The 17,665-nt window shown below is 38.4% G+C and overlaps 1 protein-coding gene across 1 annotated transcript in view; it reads right to left on the reverse strand.

Annotated features, from left to right (window-relative positions):
• Positions 1 to 16,847, reverse strand: part of LOC136373351 (protein ARK2N-like) — a 61,115-nt gene extending 44,268 nt beyond the window's left edge. The window contains exon 1 of the mRNA XM_066338252.1: positions 15,964 to 16,847. Within this exon, the coding sequence (XP_066194349.1) occupies positions 15,964 to 16,684 (721 nt within the window). The 5' untranslated portion in view covers positions 16,685 to 16,847. The remainder of the gene's footprint in view (positions 1 to 15,963) is intronic.
• Positions 16,848 to 17,665: the final 818 nt, after the last annotated feature.

Here is a 17,665-nt window from a genome sequence, read left to right on the forward strand (position 1 = left end):
ACCCACTATATTTGGGGAGCAGCTTGCAAAGGACTTAGAGTCTTGGGTACCTCCACCAGGAGAAGGACAGTTGCTCCAGTATGTGGATGACCTCCTAATAGCCACCCAGACCCAGGAAACATGCGTGGACTGGACGGTAAGCCTCCTAAACTTTTTGGGCCTGCAGGGGTATTGAGTATCTCAAAAGAAAGCCCAAATAGTGAAGCAAACAGTAATTTACCTGGGCTATGAAGTGAGTGCTGGACAAAGAACCCTGGGGCAAGATCGCGAAGAGGCAATATGCCAGACCCCAAAGCCTCAAACAGTGAAGGAACTGAGAACCTTTTTAGGTATGACAGGATGGTGCAGACTGTGGATTTATAATTATGGATTACTTGTTAAACCTCTGTATGCCTTGATCACGGAAGGAAGCAGAGATCTTCAATGGACAAAAGAAGCAGCTCAAGCTTTTGACCAGCTAAAGAAGGCCCTCATGTCAGCACCAGCCTTGGGACTTCCAGATGTGAGTAGGCCATTCTTTTTGTTTTCTCATGAGAAGCAAGGGATCACTTTAGCGATACTAGCACAAAATCTGGGCCCATATCAAAGGTAGTTGCCTACGTCTCTAAACAGCTGGATACGGCAGCTAAGGGGTGGCCAGGGTGTCTCAGAGCCGTCGCAGCAGTGGCAGTGAACATCCAAGAGGCACGCAAGTTCACCCTGGGTCAGAAGATGACAGTGCTAGTGTCTCACACAGTGTCTACAGTCCAGAAGCAAAAGGGGGACACTGGCTCTCCCCACAGAGATTCCTGAAGTACCAAGCTATACTGGTGGAACAAGATGATGTTGAGATTGTGGTAACTAACATTGTGAACCCAGCTTCCTTCCTCAGCGGCAGTATGGGAGAACCAGTGATCCATGATTGCCTGGAGACCATTGAAGCCACCTACTCCAGTCGCCTGGATCTGAAAGATACCCCGCTTGAAAATGCCGAGACCTGGTTTACTGATGGGAGCAGCTATGTCATCAGTGGAAAGAGACATGCTGGGTATGCAGTTGCCACAAGCAGAAAGGTAATAGAGTCCAAACCATTACCAACAAATACCTCTGCACAGAAGGCTGAGATAATTGCCTTAATTCGAGCTCTGGAGCTGGCAAAAAGGAAAAAGAATTAACATCTATACGGACTCAAGGTATGCATTTGGAGTAGTTCATGCACATGGAGTCATTTGGAAAAAGAGAGGACTGTTAAACTCACAAGGAAAGAACATTAAACATGCACAAAAAATATTGAGACTGTTAGATGCAGTGCAACTGCCTGAAAAGGTAGCCATCGTGCACATCAAGGCACACCAGAAAGTGAGCTCGGAGTTGGAAGAGGGGAACATGCTGGCGGATAGAGAGGCAAAAGAAGCAGCAAAAAGTAAGATAACTGATGATTTCTATTGAAGGTAAGCCAATATACAATAAAAAGGATAAGAGACTTATTAAAGCAGAAAAGGCAAGTTATAACCAGGAGGGATGGGCTGTGACAGAAGAAGGAAAACTTGTAGTACCCTCCTATTTGTTGTGATCATTAGTACAGAGGGAACAAGAGAAAACACACTGGGGAATAGATGCCCTGTATAACCATTTAAAAGAAAGAATCATGGCCAGGAAATTGCAGGGCACAGTGATACAAGTAACTCGTCAGTGTAGTCTTTGCCTCAGAACTAATCCCAAAAACACCCCAAAGCCTAAAGTGGGACAAATTGGGAAAGGCTGTGGACCTGGGCAACAATGGCAAATTGACTTTACAGAGCTGCCCAGGAAGGGAGGATATCGTTACCTATTGGTGTTAACTGATACTTTTTCAGGATGGCCAGAAGCCTTTCCTGCCAAAACAGCTAAGGCCCGAGAGGTAACCAAAGCACTGTTGCAAGAAATAATACCTCGTTTTGGAGTTCCAGCCACCATATCGTCAGATAGAGGACCACACTTTATTTCAAAAATTGTACAGCAAATAAGCAACCATCTGGGAATAGACTGGGAATTACATACCCCATATCACCCTCAATCTAGTGGCCAAGTGGAAAAATGAACCACTTGAACAAATAGTGAGACTGGGGCAAGAAGCAAATTTGCCCTGGCCCCAGGCTCTCCCATTGGCATTATTGCGAATTCGGACAAAACCAAGGGCAAAAGAGAAACTGAGCCCTTTTGAAATATTATATGGAAGGCCATATGCAGTTCAAGAAGGAACAACACCCATGCAAGTGGGGGAAGAAACCCTACATAGATATATGATGGCCCTAAATAGACAACTCAGAGAAATTGAGAAACATGTGGCTGGAGCTCAAAACAGGGAATTAGATGGGCCAGTACATGATATACAACCTGGGGATTATGTATATGTTAAGTCTTTTGCAGCAAAGACCTTGGAACCACAGTGGGAAGGACCATTCCAGGTGCTTCTTACTACCTTCACTGCAATCAAGGTCAAGGAACAGAAGGCCTGGATCCATCACTCCTGAGTGAAGAAAGCCCCAGAAGGAATCTGGAAGATCACACCAGGCGATAATGAACTGAAGCTGAAGCTCACTCGGAATCACGAATAGATGTATTGACAGTATGGACATTATGTGGAAAGTTGTAATTATTGCAGTAATTCCCTTAACCATAACGAGAGTCAATGCAGTACCACGCAGGTACAATGTGACCGAGATAAATAGGTGTCAAGGGAGAGCTTATTATGCTTACTCTCGTAAGGCTCTAAATAAGATGCTAAAAGTCACGAATGCAAGCTTGTGGGAAGGAAGAAATGTTTGGGGATGTAAATATGCATTCGTACAGGATGGGTTCCATGAGGCTTACCACCTACCCATGAGATCCATCCGCATTAGTCCTGAGTGTTGTGACAAATGCTTGAGTAAATGTCCACAGTTTAGGCTCAAAATAGAGGGGTGTGCAATATAAGGGTATGACTGACTTTAACATCACTCAAGTATGTACTGAGCTCCATAAGGACCAAACCAAGATTACTCCACCAGTGCCAAAAAAGGCTGTGATCAACCAGGTGCCAGCTATCCCAGAAGTAGAGGAACAGATAACTCCTGTAATTACCAAAATTGGGCCATATGCTATTAAAAAGACAGGAGTTCAGAAACTGATAATTAACCCAAAATGGTCTTTAAAACGAATAGAAATGGGAGTACAGGTAAATGCTTCTCACGTTAGGCCAGAATGTGCTCCATTTCTCAAGAACTCCTTTACAGACTGAACTACTTGGCTCCAAAAAAGTATGCCTCCTGATGTTAGAAGTAAGACGGATACTACAGGGTTGCTAGGAACAGGATTAGAGTACTAAATACCATACATTCAGAAGTACTGATGAATAAATTAGCCTCAGTAGGGAATGATTTAGTCCAACTACAACAACCTTTGCAATCCTCTCTACTCTCACTGGGTAACAATCATTGCAAACTGACCCAAATAATACCAGAATAGGAAAACACAGAAGAGCGAGATCACGAGGTAATAATTAATGCACTGGGTACAGCTAGTGAAAACATTTCGCTGGCTCTAGGGTGTACTCAGGCACAACTGTGGATGCAATCAGTGGCCGCTGCGGTTATCAGAGAAGGTGCAGAGGGAACATTCCCTGCTGAAATTCGCAAAATTGTTTGGGATAATGCTTCTGATATGCAGAAGGAGCTTCAGTCTTGGTGGGTGTTGGTCAATTTCACCTATAACCCTGCGACTAGTATAGTGACAGCCTTTGTTTTAACCATACATGATGCCTCAGTGCACCTGATACATCCAATAGTCCCCTTAGGATTAAACCATGAGGGAACTGTATTGTACCCTTCTGAGCACAGGATGTGGGCACGAGAAATTGAAGGAAAATGGCAAACCGTTAATCTAGAGCCCTGCACTGCGAGGAGACAACTAGGTGTTGTGGTTTAAAAACAAACCAAGTAAGAGGCTCTAAGTCAGAAATAAAATTTAATGAGAAAAAAAAGGAAAAAAATAAAATAGAATAAAATAAAATAAATACAAAAAAAGAAAAACCAGTGGCAAAGTCAGAATACAACCTGATCAGGGTGATGGAAACAGTCCAGACGAGGTGGTTTTCTTGAAACAGAAATCTTGTAGAAAGGTCTGGTAGCTCCGGTCCTCTGGGAATCCAGTGGGTGAGGGCTGCTTCTACTGTCCCAAATCCCAGCTTATATCCAGGTGAGAATGCTTGGCTCTTCCCCATGGGCGGAGCATCTCACAATGGGATGATGAGTCATGGAAGAGAGCCTTAATGGCCCATTAAAGAGAGAGATAACTCCCCGGAGGGAGTTATCTCTGAGTCATGCAAAAGGCATTGATGGGCCATTAACTCAAGATGGTGATAGAATACACCCTAAACTACAACCCAGGACACTAGGATACATATGTGAGGGGACATTAGAAGGTGTCAAAGACACTTCCTTGGATACAGATCAAAATATTTGTCACTTTGAAACGCATCCAGGCGAACAGAAAACTTCACTGGTGTATACAGGACAAGGTTGTGTCTGTCTAAGGACAGCATGCCCCATCATAAGAATAGACAGCCAAATTGTAAGGGAGACCAAATTCAATTTGTGTGTTTGCAATTTTGTCAGATTTAAGGGATGTGATTTTTCCTATCGAGCACCTGTAATATCACAACAATATATAAAGACTAACCTAACCACTGTACAGAAGATACTGCCTGTGCCCACAGGGATGAATTTGACTCTAGTCGCTCAATTGATGAGACACCACGAATTGAGAGAAATCATAAAGGAAATTAGAGAAGGGGACAAAAAGACATTAATTACAATTCACCATGATACAGAGACCATCAAAGGAGTTTTTAAAAGGTTTGAAGAACATTTGTCTCATCATTGGTGGGATGTTCTTTTTGGGTGGTCTCCAACAGCAACTGGTATACTAAACACCTTAGTCCACCCCATAGTTGTGTTGCTTATTTTAGTTAGTATAAGTTTAATCTTATCTGTTGCAATACTTGTTTGGAATTGGAGGATGCTATGACGAGTAGCAGCCTTAACCTCACTGTCAAAAGCATATGGCTTAGTCTTGAGAGACACCAGCTGTGCGGCTTGGATAGATGAAGAAGACTCTCTATATTGAGTAAAGGAATTTACTCACTTTAAAGAAGAAGTGGGGAATGACATATTAATTTTGAAGAATAAAGGACTTCAGTTAAACTAGATATTGCTGACGTAGACTTCCCTTTACTAACTAGACATTGTTGAGGTAAACTTCCCTTTTTTTTTAACATAAGCCGGATTTAAGGAACTGATAAATCAGGAGATCTGTCAACTTAATCAATAGACTCCAAGAACACAATGTGATCATAAATCAGATAGTCTTGAGAAAACAGGATCCAGGTGTCACCAACACTAAAAGGTTAAAAAGGGCGAGGAAGACACATCTTACTTCATCATTTTGAGACCCCACCCCCTAAAAAGGACCACCGACCCATTTCAAAGAACAAACTACGCATGCTTAATTGCTTTTTGGCTAATTACCATACGAAGCGGGGAATGGGATGGACCAGAGTTATGAATATGCATTTGTGTTTTGGGTATTTAACATTTTTGTACATAAAAAGACCCTGTGATCATCTGTAAATTGCACGTGTGTATTTGGGAGCTATCCCGCACGCTGCCCGGCGTCGTAATAAACATACACTTTCTAACTTCAAACTGTTAGAGAGTCTTTGTCCGTCATAGTTGGATATCGGTGTTAGACCAATATCCATATTTTTTTAACAAATCAAGGGTCCCTTCTCAATCATGGCAAATGTGGTATTTTCAGGCTCTGTTGGTGGTACCCTGGTGAGCATTTGCATGTTAATCACTGGCCTCTCTTAAACATTTTTGCTATTAATATTGTTGCTGTTACTGTTCCTTTTCTTATGTTGCTATTTCCAGGAAATTGTTCTTATCTCAACCTGTAATCTTTATCTTTTTTTTCTCCAGTTCTCTTCTCCAGACTGAAGCAGAGGGGAGGGAAGGAAGAGTGAGCAAGCAGCAAGTGGTTTGAAGTGGTTTCAGTGGGAGCACTAAATTGGACAATACCATTCCTAAACCATGACAGCCTTCTTTAGTGCCCAATGTGAGGCACAAAGGGTTGAGATAGCAACAGGTCTGCCTAGAGTGGGTTGGAAACAAATTTGATCTAAGCATCTGTTGTATTAGGCAATGAAACATTGGTCACAATGTTGCTTGGTCTGTTCATGTGACTGTGGAACCTAATCCTGTATATATATTCCTTGTATATGCAATGCACCCATTGGTCATTGGACCACACAGTGGTCTTTTTCAGAGCAGGGAGAAGGGATCAGGATTGCTTTGTTGCTGTACTGGAGGATATCAGTTTATGACATTATAACATCAAGAGCAATGAGGGTCATTTGGGATGTGTATTCAGTGCTGCTCTCCTACCCTTGCCTCAGGTGCTACTTTTGGGAGTGCATTAATAATCATACCCAGTCTGTGGAGGGAACGGGAGGATGATTTTCCGCAGCCTTTCACCCCCTTTTCCTCCTTCAGGTCTGTTACAACAGGTTCTGAGAATTTTGATTTTCCTTTAAATGTTGAGGAAAGCATGTTCTTGATGCTAACTCTGCCATGTCTCCTCAGTGAGGTCCACACCCCGTTTGGAGTAATTTAGAAATAGCGTGGGGGCGGTTGGGTATTGCCAGGCTCTATTGGTGGTACAGTGGTGAGCATCTGCATGTGAATCACTCGCCTCTCTTGTACACTTTCGTTATTAATATTGTAGCTGTTACTGTTAATTTTATCTCATTGCTGTTTCCAGGATACTGTTCTTATCTCAACCCATGATCTTTACCTTTTGAGCCTCCAGTTCTCTGTGAACAAGAGGCAAGTGGTTTGGAGTGGTTTCAGTGTGAACAGTAAATTGAAGAATACCATTCATAAGCATGGACAGGGACTCTTAGATATTAAAAGAAAGCAGTCACTGCAAAAAGGTGGTTCTACATGCATAGGAACACTTGTAAAGTTGTCATGCTTTAAAATATGCTGCTCCTATCATCATCATAAAGGTGTATATATATATAATCTTTGAACATCAGAAGGATTAATTTTTTCATATATATCAGCAAATAATCTTCCCTGAAGGATCTTAAATTTTAAACAGATGAGGTCAAGTTTATTAAATTGCAATCAAACATAGAATAACTTGTTTAACTTTTACCTGAAATGCACACAATTTTAGACAAGGGATTTTTCTAACAAGCTCATACCAAAATCTTTGTATCGAAATTATACATGAAGGTAATCTGGCAAGAAATAATTCCAGTACTTAAAAATTATCTCCTGCATAATCTTTCAAACAGTTACTCTGAAAATAATATAGCTCTCTAACCTCATTTTTTTCTAATGAAGGCATCACATACTTAAAATAAAAGTGAGTCTAGGCCAAGAATAATGTAAAAACATCAGTGTTAATATACTGATAAAAAAAAAAAAAAGCATCTCTTGAGTTTCTGTTACATGTTTGATCCAAACCCCCATATAAATTGATGAAAAACTCCCACTGACTTCAGGGAGATTAAAAAAAAAATTTAAAATCAGACCTACAGAAGATCCAGTGGATATTTCCAACAGGAAACAATTAGGAAAAAAGTGTCTGTTTTAAAAAGCAAAATAACAGACCTTGTGGAGACATATAGCATTCTCTTTCCTTAAACTATGCCTATAAAGACTTTCAATTTCCATTACTAAAATTCTGATTTAATTTGCATTAGAAACTTTTAGCAAATTTAACTGGTGAGAAATATACATTTTTTGGCAGCTATGGAGAAGTTATTTGACATGAAGATAGGTCGCAATGGAAAGGTAACCAATAAAATCCCAGTGTATAGTGATAATAGTAAGAATTAAATAGACATTTCTAATATATAGTTTAAATTAATCCTACTTTAAACATCACAGTTTCAAGCCTGTCTATTCAGGATAACTATTAGTATAAAAAGAACCATACAATAGCAAGTTTTTGCATTAATTAAATGAAACTAATGTTCTGGCATTCCCCATCACAAATAAATAATTATTTCAGTGGCGTTCAAACATGGTTCAGAAGAAGCTCTTGCTGTCTGACCAAGACCAGCAATCTCCAGACCACTGCAGTTTATTTATCTGACTGTCAGGCCTTCCTCTAACATCTTGTGCCAAAGCTCAATCCATACACTGACAGCTGCTTATTTTAGGACTGACAAGACTATTTTTATTCTAGCATGAATGATGCAGTTTGGTTGTATAAACAGAAAGAAAGCAGAAGTACTTTGTGTGCACAGGTCATGCATGCACATGCAGTTGGATGTGATTCATCTCACCCCATTTCAGCCATTAGTTATCTATTCTAAACTGTTGATAAGGAAGGTTTAGACAACTAATGCAAGAAAAAACCTGCCCGAAGGTATCCTCTGTAAGTGCTTCTCTCTTCCTATTGACTCAGGAGGAGATTCAGGGAGCAGCAAACTAAACACCTAAAATGAGAGATTACTTCCACCCAAACCAAACACACATATATGTGTACATGTGCCTATTTGTGCACACAGTATAAGACAGCTGCCTCCATAAATATGCTATGTGCAACACAGCAGCGACATTTATAAAAACTCTGGACAGAAAATGAACCACTAAATGGGAGACAAAATCAGTTGTGCACATTTGTTATGTATATAGCTAAATCTTAAAGGTAAGCTTATTTATTATTTCTGCCTAAAATGAAGAAAAAACCCACTAACATATGACATGGTCAAGCTGAAAAACTCAGAAGTAAACATAGTTAAGGAAATGTTATGAGTTTGTATGTAGTCTGGTACTTATATAAATGTTTTAACATGCAAAAAGAGCATCTGGATGAATGCTCCTACTGTAGCAAACATAGTTCTACTGATTTTGGCTTATCTAAACAAGGATTTTAAGTTATATTTTCTCAAGTTTGGTGATGAAAGCTTAGGGTCGTTCCCCTTACACATCTTTAAAGGTGTTTATATGTGTGTGCTGACACATGCATGTGAGTACACTGAGGATTTTCTTAAACAACATATATATTCTCTATAAAATGAAAAACAAAAAAAATAAATAATACCATGGTAATAAAACCCAAAAGAGAAAACAAACATATGAAGAGAAAAGGAAACCTTGTTTTTAGCATAATTCAAAGTAACATCAAGATAGCAAAGATGAGATTTTTTTTAAAGTTTATAATTGATTCAGATCAGGCTCTGCAATATTCCCATTTTCTGGAAAGATAGGCAGAAAATTGTTATTAAAAGTCGCTGGAAACTCTAATGTAGCATTGACATTTTGATAGCCCATGTAAAAATTAAACAACTGCTGTGGAAGTACTTGGCTATCAGGCATCTGTATAAAAGGCCCTGACTGTGTGGTAGGGGGGGTTCTTTGGCCAACTAGTTGAATTTTAGGTTCCCTGGGCTCCAGTTGTTGCTTGCTTTCTTCGTCCGTGTCAAGACGAGTTAGCTTTTCTATCCACATGCAAAATTTCTCCTCTGTCTGCCTCTGCATCTCAGCAAAGCAGTTCATGGCCTCTTCCAGGACATTGCCTATGCAGTTCCTATCCCACACGGTGCCCCTGTCAAGCAATCCTGGAATTTCCCTGGTCGCTCCTCCAGATCCCCCAGCACAACTGAAGCCAGCTTTAAAGACATTGAGGCCAGTTGAAAGGATATCATTAAGTAAGAACATATTGCTTATTAAGGCATGCTAATTCAAGAAAACAACTTTTCTAATGCTGTCCCTTAGATATGACAACTGGGGAGGAATTAGCAAATATCAGCCAACAGTATCACCGTAAAAAAAAAAAAAATTTACACTCACTGAGGTTATAATAGACGTTTTGGCTTCAGAATTATTTTTATTCTAGAATTCTCAGACAATTCTGTCAAAGGTTTTATTTTATAAATAAACTAAATTAGTCTAATTCCCTTGCATTTTCTGTTTTTAACTCAACTGAAGGTGTCAAAAAACATCATACAATAACATCTTTAGTTCTGTTAAGCTGCGATCCAAAATACTATTAACTGTAAATCTGAATAATTATGCATATTTTACTTACATACTTGAACCCTTTTATAACAGACTTAAACATGGACAAAATTCTACATGAGACAGAGATAAAGCCTGATATCGTGACTGCAGCATCCAAAGTAGCTAAGCCCAAGGCTCTTGGTCTAATTTTGGAAAACACAATAAACACCAATGAAGAAAATAACAAAAACACAGAAGCATGAAAAGACATGTGAATGTTATGCTAATATATGAGGTAAAAGCAACTTCTGTTAGGTTTGATGGACACAGCTCCATCACAGGGTTAATACACGACACGTAGGAGTGATCAACCTCACACCAACTAGAAATGTGCCCTTCTTCACACGAGCCACTAGCTGTGCAGCATTTCTAGCATTAATCCTAGGCAAGGCAGAAAACAGGGCATAGATGGAAGGAAATTGTTCTCCTTCCTTCTATCCATCAAAATGATGGTTAAAATGACACTCTTTGGGATTATAAGAAAGAACTTTAGCAGCAAGAAGAAAAGGCCATCCTCATTACCTTACTCTACATATCAATAACAAAAGGCAGCAGTATCTATATTTTTATGTTTAGAGTTCATTCAGGAATCATCTTGGAAGCAATAAAACCAAAAAAACCCAGAGGCTCTGTACCTGTTTGAAGAATAATAAACAATATGTGCATGCCATCCAAACACACAAACATTACCTAAGGTAATTCTGAAACAAGACAAGCATCACATTAAACTACACAAAGCAGCTGCAGAATGTGACAATTTAATATGTAAATATGAAACTTGTGGGATCCTCTATCTTAAAAATAATAGAAAATATCCTAAGAATGAGAGAAATCATTGCACAACCTAACCAAATATTTACTAATAAAAATATAAGGCACTAAGTCTTTTTTGGGATTTCACTGTGTACATTAAATTACAGTACTGCTTAAACAACACATTCCTTTTTTGGAGCTATATAAATGAGGTATATATAAGGCCTTCTGTAACAGCTAAACAAAGCCCAGGATTATAATTTTTTTTCCGAGCAGCCCATCAGGGGCAAAAAATATTCTATTAAACCCCTATCTGTTTACCTATCAGACAGGCTGGGAATTTAGCATTCATGTCTTCTATTCAAAAATAAATATATACTTTATAGTAACTAATTAACATCCCTCTGACTGCATTTTAACTAAAATAGTTACATAAAATGGTACCTTTTTACTAAAATGTGGTTCCTTTTATATATTCAATGTCTTTTTCCTCCCTGAAAAAAAAAAAATTTTCCATTCATATACTCCTAATATTGAACATCCAATATGTTACTGTTCATCTTTAGTCAGGGATCTTATCCTAAAATCAAGTAACTAAATGAGTCTTTCCGATTTCCACAGGCTTATGAACAGACACCTCTAAGTAACACTGAATAAGTTTTAATTGCAATTTAAATTAAAACTATTGATGATGGCATGTGAGACAACCTAGCCAGGTTTTTAAAGTTAAGAATGAACTAGCATGGTCAAAGTTGATAAAACTGTTTTGCAAACTGAAGAAACTAGGTATTGAAATATATAGTACCCTGCAATACTATTTTTAAAAGGCATCATTCATAGTACATCTACAATTTACAGTAGCAGCAAATCAGTGTTTCAAATGCTTCCCTTGCAGTTCTTATAACAAGCCTTATTCAATCTTTTCTTTATTTGTGGCTTTCAGGGTTAAAAAAAAAATTAAGCCTAATAAAAATGCATTTTTATATTAAAAATATTAGCATTTATCTAACTGGTCTCTTTCCTATCTGTAAACTTACAACTCTATAGGTTTTTTTTGGAGTTATGCCAAGTTAAACCACAATTACAAAAGGGGTCTGAAGCCAAGATTTGTATCTTATTTTCAAAACTACCTCCTGCAAAACAGCACTTAAGAAATGCCCCAACACTGTCTCTTTATGTTATCTATTTAGTATCATCTAAATAATAACCAAATCTACAGTTATTTAATTTAGGAAGTCTGATAAGATAACAATTTAAGGAGATATGTTGCATCTTCATTCTAACTAGCAATGGTGTATTCCTCCATGTTATTATGCTTACTGACATTTCCAAATGAGTATCTTACAGCAAATCCTTTTAAACAGATTAATTTTTCCCCTGTTCTTATATAAGCGTCATCCTGAGTTACTTGAACCAAATTTATCCCTTGCAAGATGCTTTTTCCAAGATTTATGTACAGTTCTTGAGAGGAAGTAACCCAGTTGAGAGTTCCTCATACATACACACTGTGCCTTCCCCTTTGGATTTCTTAATATTGGAAAAACAATTTTTCCTTTTTTTTAACAAAGTGAGCTGCAACACATTTTCAACATCAACACTCAAAATTTTCAACAGATTCTTCTGAAAGCCTAAAACCTTATTTCAATTCAGAGTTTTCTGAGTTGTAAAAAGCATTATAATGGGGAAATACCAATATTTTTCTAATTATATTTGAATTTTTAAAAATCCTTTTCTTCTTTCAAAAAAAGTGTTTACATAGAAATAAATATTGATTCCCCGACTTGCTCTCATACCAATTTCATTAAGAGTTAATTTGCATGGTCAAATTTGAAATTGCTTAAAGGAAAAACTTTCAACAGCAGCAGATCTAGGAGAACCTATTCAAGGATTCAAAGATCATCCTCTTGGGCTGGGAATGCTATCTAGTGTTTAGGAGTGGCAGAATCTTAAATGCCAACAGAGAGGCTCAGTCATTAAAAGATAAGAAATTGCTCTTTGTCTGCAGTAACTCAAAAATCCTGGCATTCCCCTGAATTAGAGAGTCTGAGATTATGACTGCTCAGGTGAGTGAGAAGATTCTAAGTAGCACTCTTGAAGTTTAGATTGAACATGTATTTTCAGGTGTAAATTAACATCACAAAAAGCATTCAGAATAACATAACTTGTATTGTGCTTAGGTCCTATGGAGCTCACAATATGTGTACTGAAGTATCACCAGTAAGATTTCAACTCTTTACTCTTCAATCTTTCTTGAGAAGAAAACCAAGTCTGACAGTATTTTAATGCACATGACATTTGAGTTCAGCAGAGAGAACTGACTACAGCATAACTGCTCTGTTTGTAACTTCATGGCATTATGTATTCACTAAACATTTTCCTTACCTTACTAGTTTAGCCAAACCTATGCTATTTAAATGGACAAAGTTGAGTTACACAACATGAAAGACTACTGTATTCTAAAATGTGGCACTTCACTTTTCAGACCATACACAAGCAAACTATTGGCTGTTACACTACATGCACTGAGAGATGGTTAAGAGCTAGAATATGCATAACTTTCATACATGAAGGCCACATTAACTGTCACTAAAAATTTTAGAGCATCTCTGTTGGCAAAGCTATTTTTTAGACTGGTTGAAAATTAGTCCCAATAATAAGCGATGTTGAGACAGTAACCAGCACTACAACTGAAGTGTCCAAATACACCAAGACGGAGGGGAACACAGACTACCTGTAAGACTCTTCTGCATCAATGAATACAGACTTTCAAAAGTAACTGCAAAAGCTTTTTCATGCTTATGTCCTGATACTCAAGTTCAAGCATCAAGTTAAACTTCTTTTGACTGTGTGCAGAGGACATTCATGCACTGAATTTCCAGTAATGTTTTTTGATACCTTGTAATAATTTCTAACTATGAGTTCATTCCCTAAATTTTGAAGATATTCACAGTGTAATGCCAAGTGCACTAAAGCAGCTTTCTAGTTTAGAAAAAGATTTTAAGTACTTTGCCAGTTCCAATAAGAGGGATCGTAAATGGCATGTGAACCTACCACTGTGATGGAGAGCTGGGAGTCCTACTCACACTCAGCTCCACTGCATCTTTTAAGACCACAATATTTCATTAACCACAAGTTGCATAGGATGCATTTTTGGCCAACCTTGTCCTTATGTCTATAGACAATGTTTTTCTCTTGCACTTGGAAAACATTTCCCACAAACCAAAGTCATTTCTATTTAAAGGAAAACCACAATGTAGCAGGTCCACATTGCACCTAATTGCAGCAAAAGGACAGCTCAATCATTTGAATGTCATAAGTGAAATTCAGCATAAAGCAAATTATATGTGCTATGAATAAGCATCATTATTCCTCAGGATGGTTTGTGCACTCCCATATCTTGCATGAGAGGCAAAACTGGGCCTTAGTATAATCATCACTAAATAATCAAGTTCTTTTGTGTACTAAAATGGGATCTCTTCACTGCAAGCATCTCGTGGCTAAGACCAAGAACTCAAATACAGAAGAGCCTAGTGACCCAAAGTACCCTAGAGTGGTTTCAGGTCTCTGCAATGGAAGTCAGAAATCTAAGCAGATGTGAAAATACCCTGTGGTGCTTTCCTGGGTCACAAGATCCTTTTATGACTTAAAAAAAAAAAAAAAGAATATAACCTGGGGGACTTATTGTGTAAGTTTGGTGGGGCTTGTGAGGTGGGGAGAAACCAGCACCAAAACTCAATTAAATAGTTGTCTTCAAGAGGCTTTAAATGAGGCTTTAATTGCCCAGCAAAGTATAAATATAGCAAAGAAAAAGCATAAAATTATAAAAGCTAGAAGTCTGAGTAACTATTAAATTAGTAAACATTTTTAGATCTCTATTAAAAGTTAACTACACAATAATTATAGACTATGCCTTTCCCAGACTTTCTAATAATAAACATTTACTTTGTGCAACCTGCTTCCTAGCAATATCTGAGAAAAATCCCAGTTCTCATCATGACAGAATCATTCACCATAACCAAGTCAGTTAAAACAGTTATTTGTAAAATCTGCTGCAAATATTTTAATTCATCTAGCAAACACTAGTTCAGCAACTTAAGACTAATTATTGCGGTTTTCCTTTAAATCTTCTTGCCCTATGTAAGCTGATATTTATCTTCAAAAAAACCCAACACCCCAAATTCTAACACAAGAGGCAAAAAGGCATGTAATCTAGCAAATATTGGCAAACCAAAAAGTTTATTTTTATGTGATTTTATTTTTGATTGCCATATGATGGTGGTTCTGTGGTATAATATGCTGAAATAATTTTTCACACAAAATCCTGTCCACATCACTTGAGCTAATAAAATAACAAAGACTCAGCAGACAAAAAACTTGAAGAATTAATGTTTCTTTTGCTAATAAAATTATTATGAGAAGGCCCCTATAATTTGCTGCCTATAGTCTTAACACAGATGTGTCAGAAAATTAAAAATATAGAAAGTATAGATCCTTATGACATAAGAAAATGGTAACAGCTTTGTCTAGGGATGTTGAAAATTTAGGTGTGGATATAGCTTGGGCATCCATGTAAACAAATTCATATTTATATCCTAAAAAAGGTGACCAGCTACAATCTGCAAGAACTTACAATAAGGCTAAGCAGGTTTGTCATGCACTGAAACATAGAGCTGAAAGAACAGTGCAGTAATGAACAGGGCCTTACTGTAACACAGGCAAGAGGTATGCTGTATTATTTCTAACACAGCTGCCAATCTGTGGTCTTAAGATATTAAAGCAAAGCTGGCTATTTATCTTCAGAATGTATTTATTAGATTATCACCATCTAATGGAACTTGACAGCACTGACAAGAGCTTATCTAGGCTTACAAATGAAAAGATCTGAAAATTTCAGAATTCAAAGATAGTACTTCCTCCAATTTACCATTTCTATGCTTTGTTGGTGTGCAAAAATCTGAAACCTCAGGACAGAGTTTAAAATTTGCCCATGTCTTAATACACTGCAGTCTTCAAATTTACACAGAGCTGCAGTTCTCCTGGTTTTTCTCAAGTGTCACTCATCTAATTTAGCACAACAGCTGAAAAAACGATGTCAGACGTGTTACAGTTCAGTTTAAAAAACATCCTCTACCTGGTATCTCTGCAGTGATTGTCTTGCTGCTCCCTGAAACCTCTTCATCATCATCTGATGAGCTCGTGCTTGAGTCACACGTCAGGTCACTGTCGCTGGTACTGCTGTCCTGCAGCAGGTTGTACTTCTTGCGAGCAGCTGCCTCACGCTTCTGTCTCAAGAGACGGATTCTTTCTTTGTGCTTTTGACTTCGATGACCTTTTACCTTGGTAGCCCGACCATTCTGCTTATCACTAGACTGTCGGTTTTTCTTGGCAGCCATTGTTGAAGTTTCACTTTCAGACCTGGATCTCCTGGATTTCCTCCCAACTGCAGCTCCAGACACTGCAGAAGGGTCTCCCTCTAGAGCGGCTTCAGCTTGACAGGGCTCATTCTCTTCTGCAGAAGACAACGTGTCTGAGTCAGCCAAATGCCCGCTGGAGGAAGGGGAAAGCATGCAGTGATTAGAAGAGTCACTCTCATAAACTCGACCACCCATTGGCCTATCGCTCTCTGTAGATGCCAACTGAGACTCTGAAGAGTCTCGCCTCAGTTCCATCAGTAAGCAAGGCATTGAAGAAAGCACTGCAGAGTCTGCTGCAGCATGCATGTTGTCTTCCTGAGTTTGTGGCTTGAGTTCTATAGGTCCATCTTCATCAGGAGCAGTTTCTTGCTTTTCAGAAGTCTTTGGTGGAACTTCTGAATCAACAAGTTCTGCTTTTCCCACTGTCTCCATCTTCATTTCAGAACACCAAGGTCCTCCTGGTCTCAAAGCATGGAGCACATGGTCTGGAAGACTGGGTGAACTAGATAAGGTCTTCAGCAATACAGCAGCCTAACAAGAACAGAAGAGGAAGAATAATTTACCCAAATAACTCAGTTCTGCTCTTCACAGTATTACCTAAACAACACATTGCTTTCAGTTACAGACAGTATGTTCATAGAATCCTAGAATGGTTTGGGTTGGAAGGGACCTTTAAGGTCATCTCATTCCAAAGCCCCTGCCATGGACAGGGACACCTTCCACTAGATCAAGTTGCTAAAAGTCCCATCCTGGCCTTGAATACTTCCAGAGATGAGACATCCATTACTTCCTTGGGCAACCTGTTCCAAGTGCCTCACCATCCTTAGTCAAAACTTTCTTTCCAGTATCTAATCTAAACCTGCCCTCTGTCAGTTTGAAGCTATTCCCCCTTGTCGAAGTCCCTCTTCAGCTTTCTTGTAGCCCCTTTAGCTACTGGAAGGTGCTCTAAGGTCTCCCCAGAGCCTTCTCTTCTCCAGGCTGAACAACTCTAACTCTCTCAGCCTGTCTTCATAGGAAAGTATTGTTTTTTTAATTTACTTTTTCTTAGTGAACTCATTGTGTTACACCAAACTATTCTTCCTTTTACACACCCATGAAAGATGGTACTGGAGTCATATTAAATTTGATTATTCTAGTGAGGTGAATCACTACAGATCAGAAAATAAAAATATTTCCAAAGTCTTACTTTATAAAATTTAACATATCCTAAGCAACATATGCTAAACTTCTTTACCTAGAACTGGAAATACACTTTAATGCAGAATTTTAGTCCTTATGAACAATGCCAGCCTGAAATTCCTAGACTTGGTAGTCATCCACCTGGACAGACCAGAATATAGTTGTTTCCATATCTATGAGAAATCTACTTTTAGATGAACAGGATCTCAACCTTATAAATTATATTACAAAGTTTTAATG

This window comes from Sylvia atricapilla, chromosome W (assembly GCF_009819655.1).
Source record: "Sylvia atricapilla isolate bSylAtr1 chromosome W, bSylAtr1.pri, whole genome shotgun sequence".
NCBI classification, from domain to species: Eukaryota; Metazoa; Chordata; class Aves; order Passeriformes; family Sylviidae; genus Sylvia; species Sylvia atricapilla.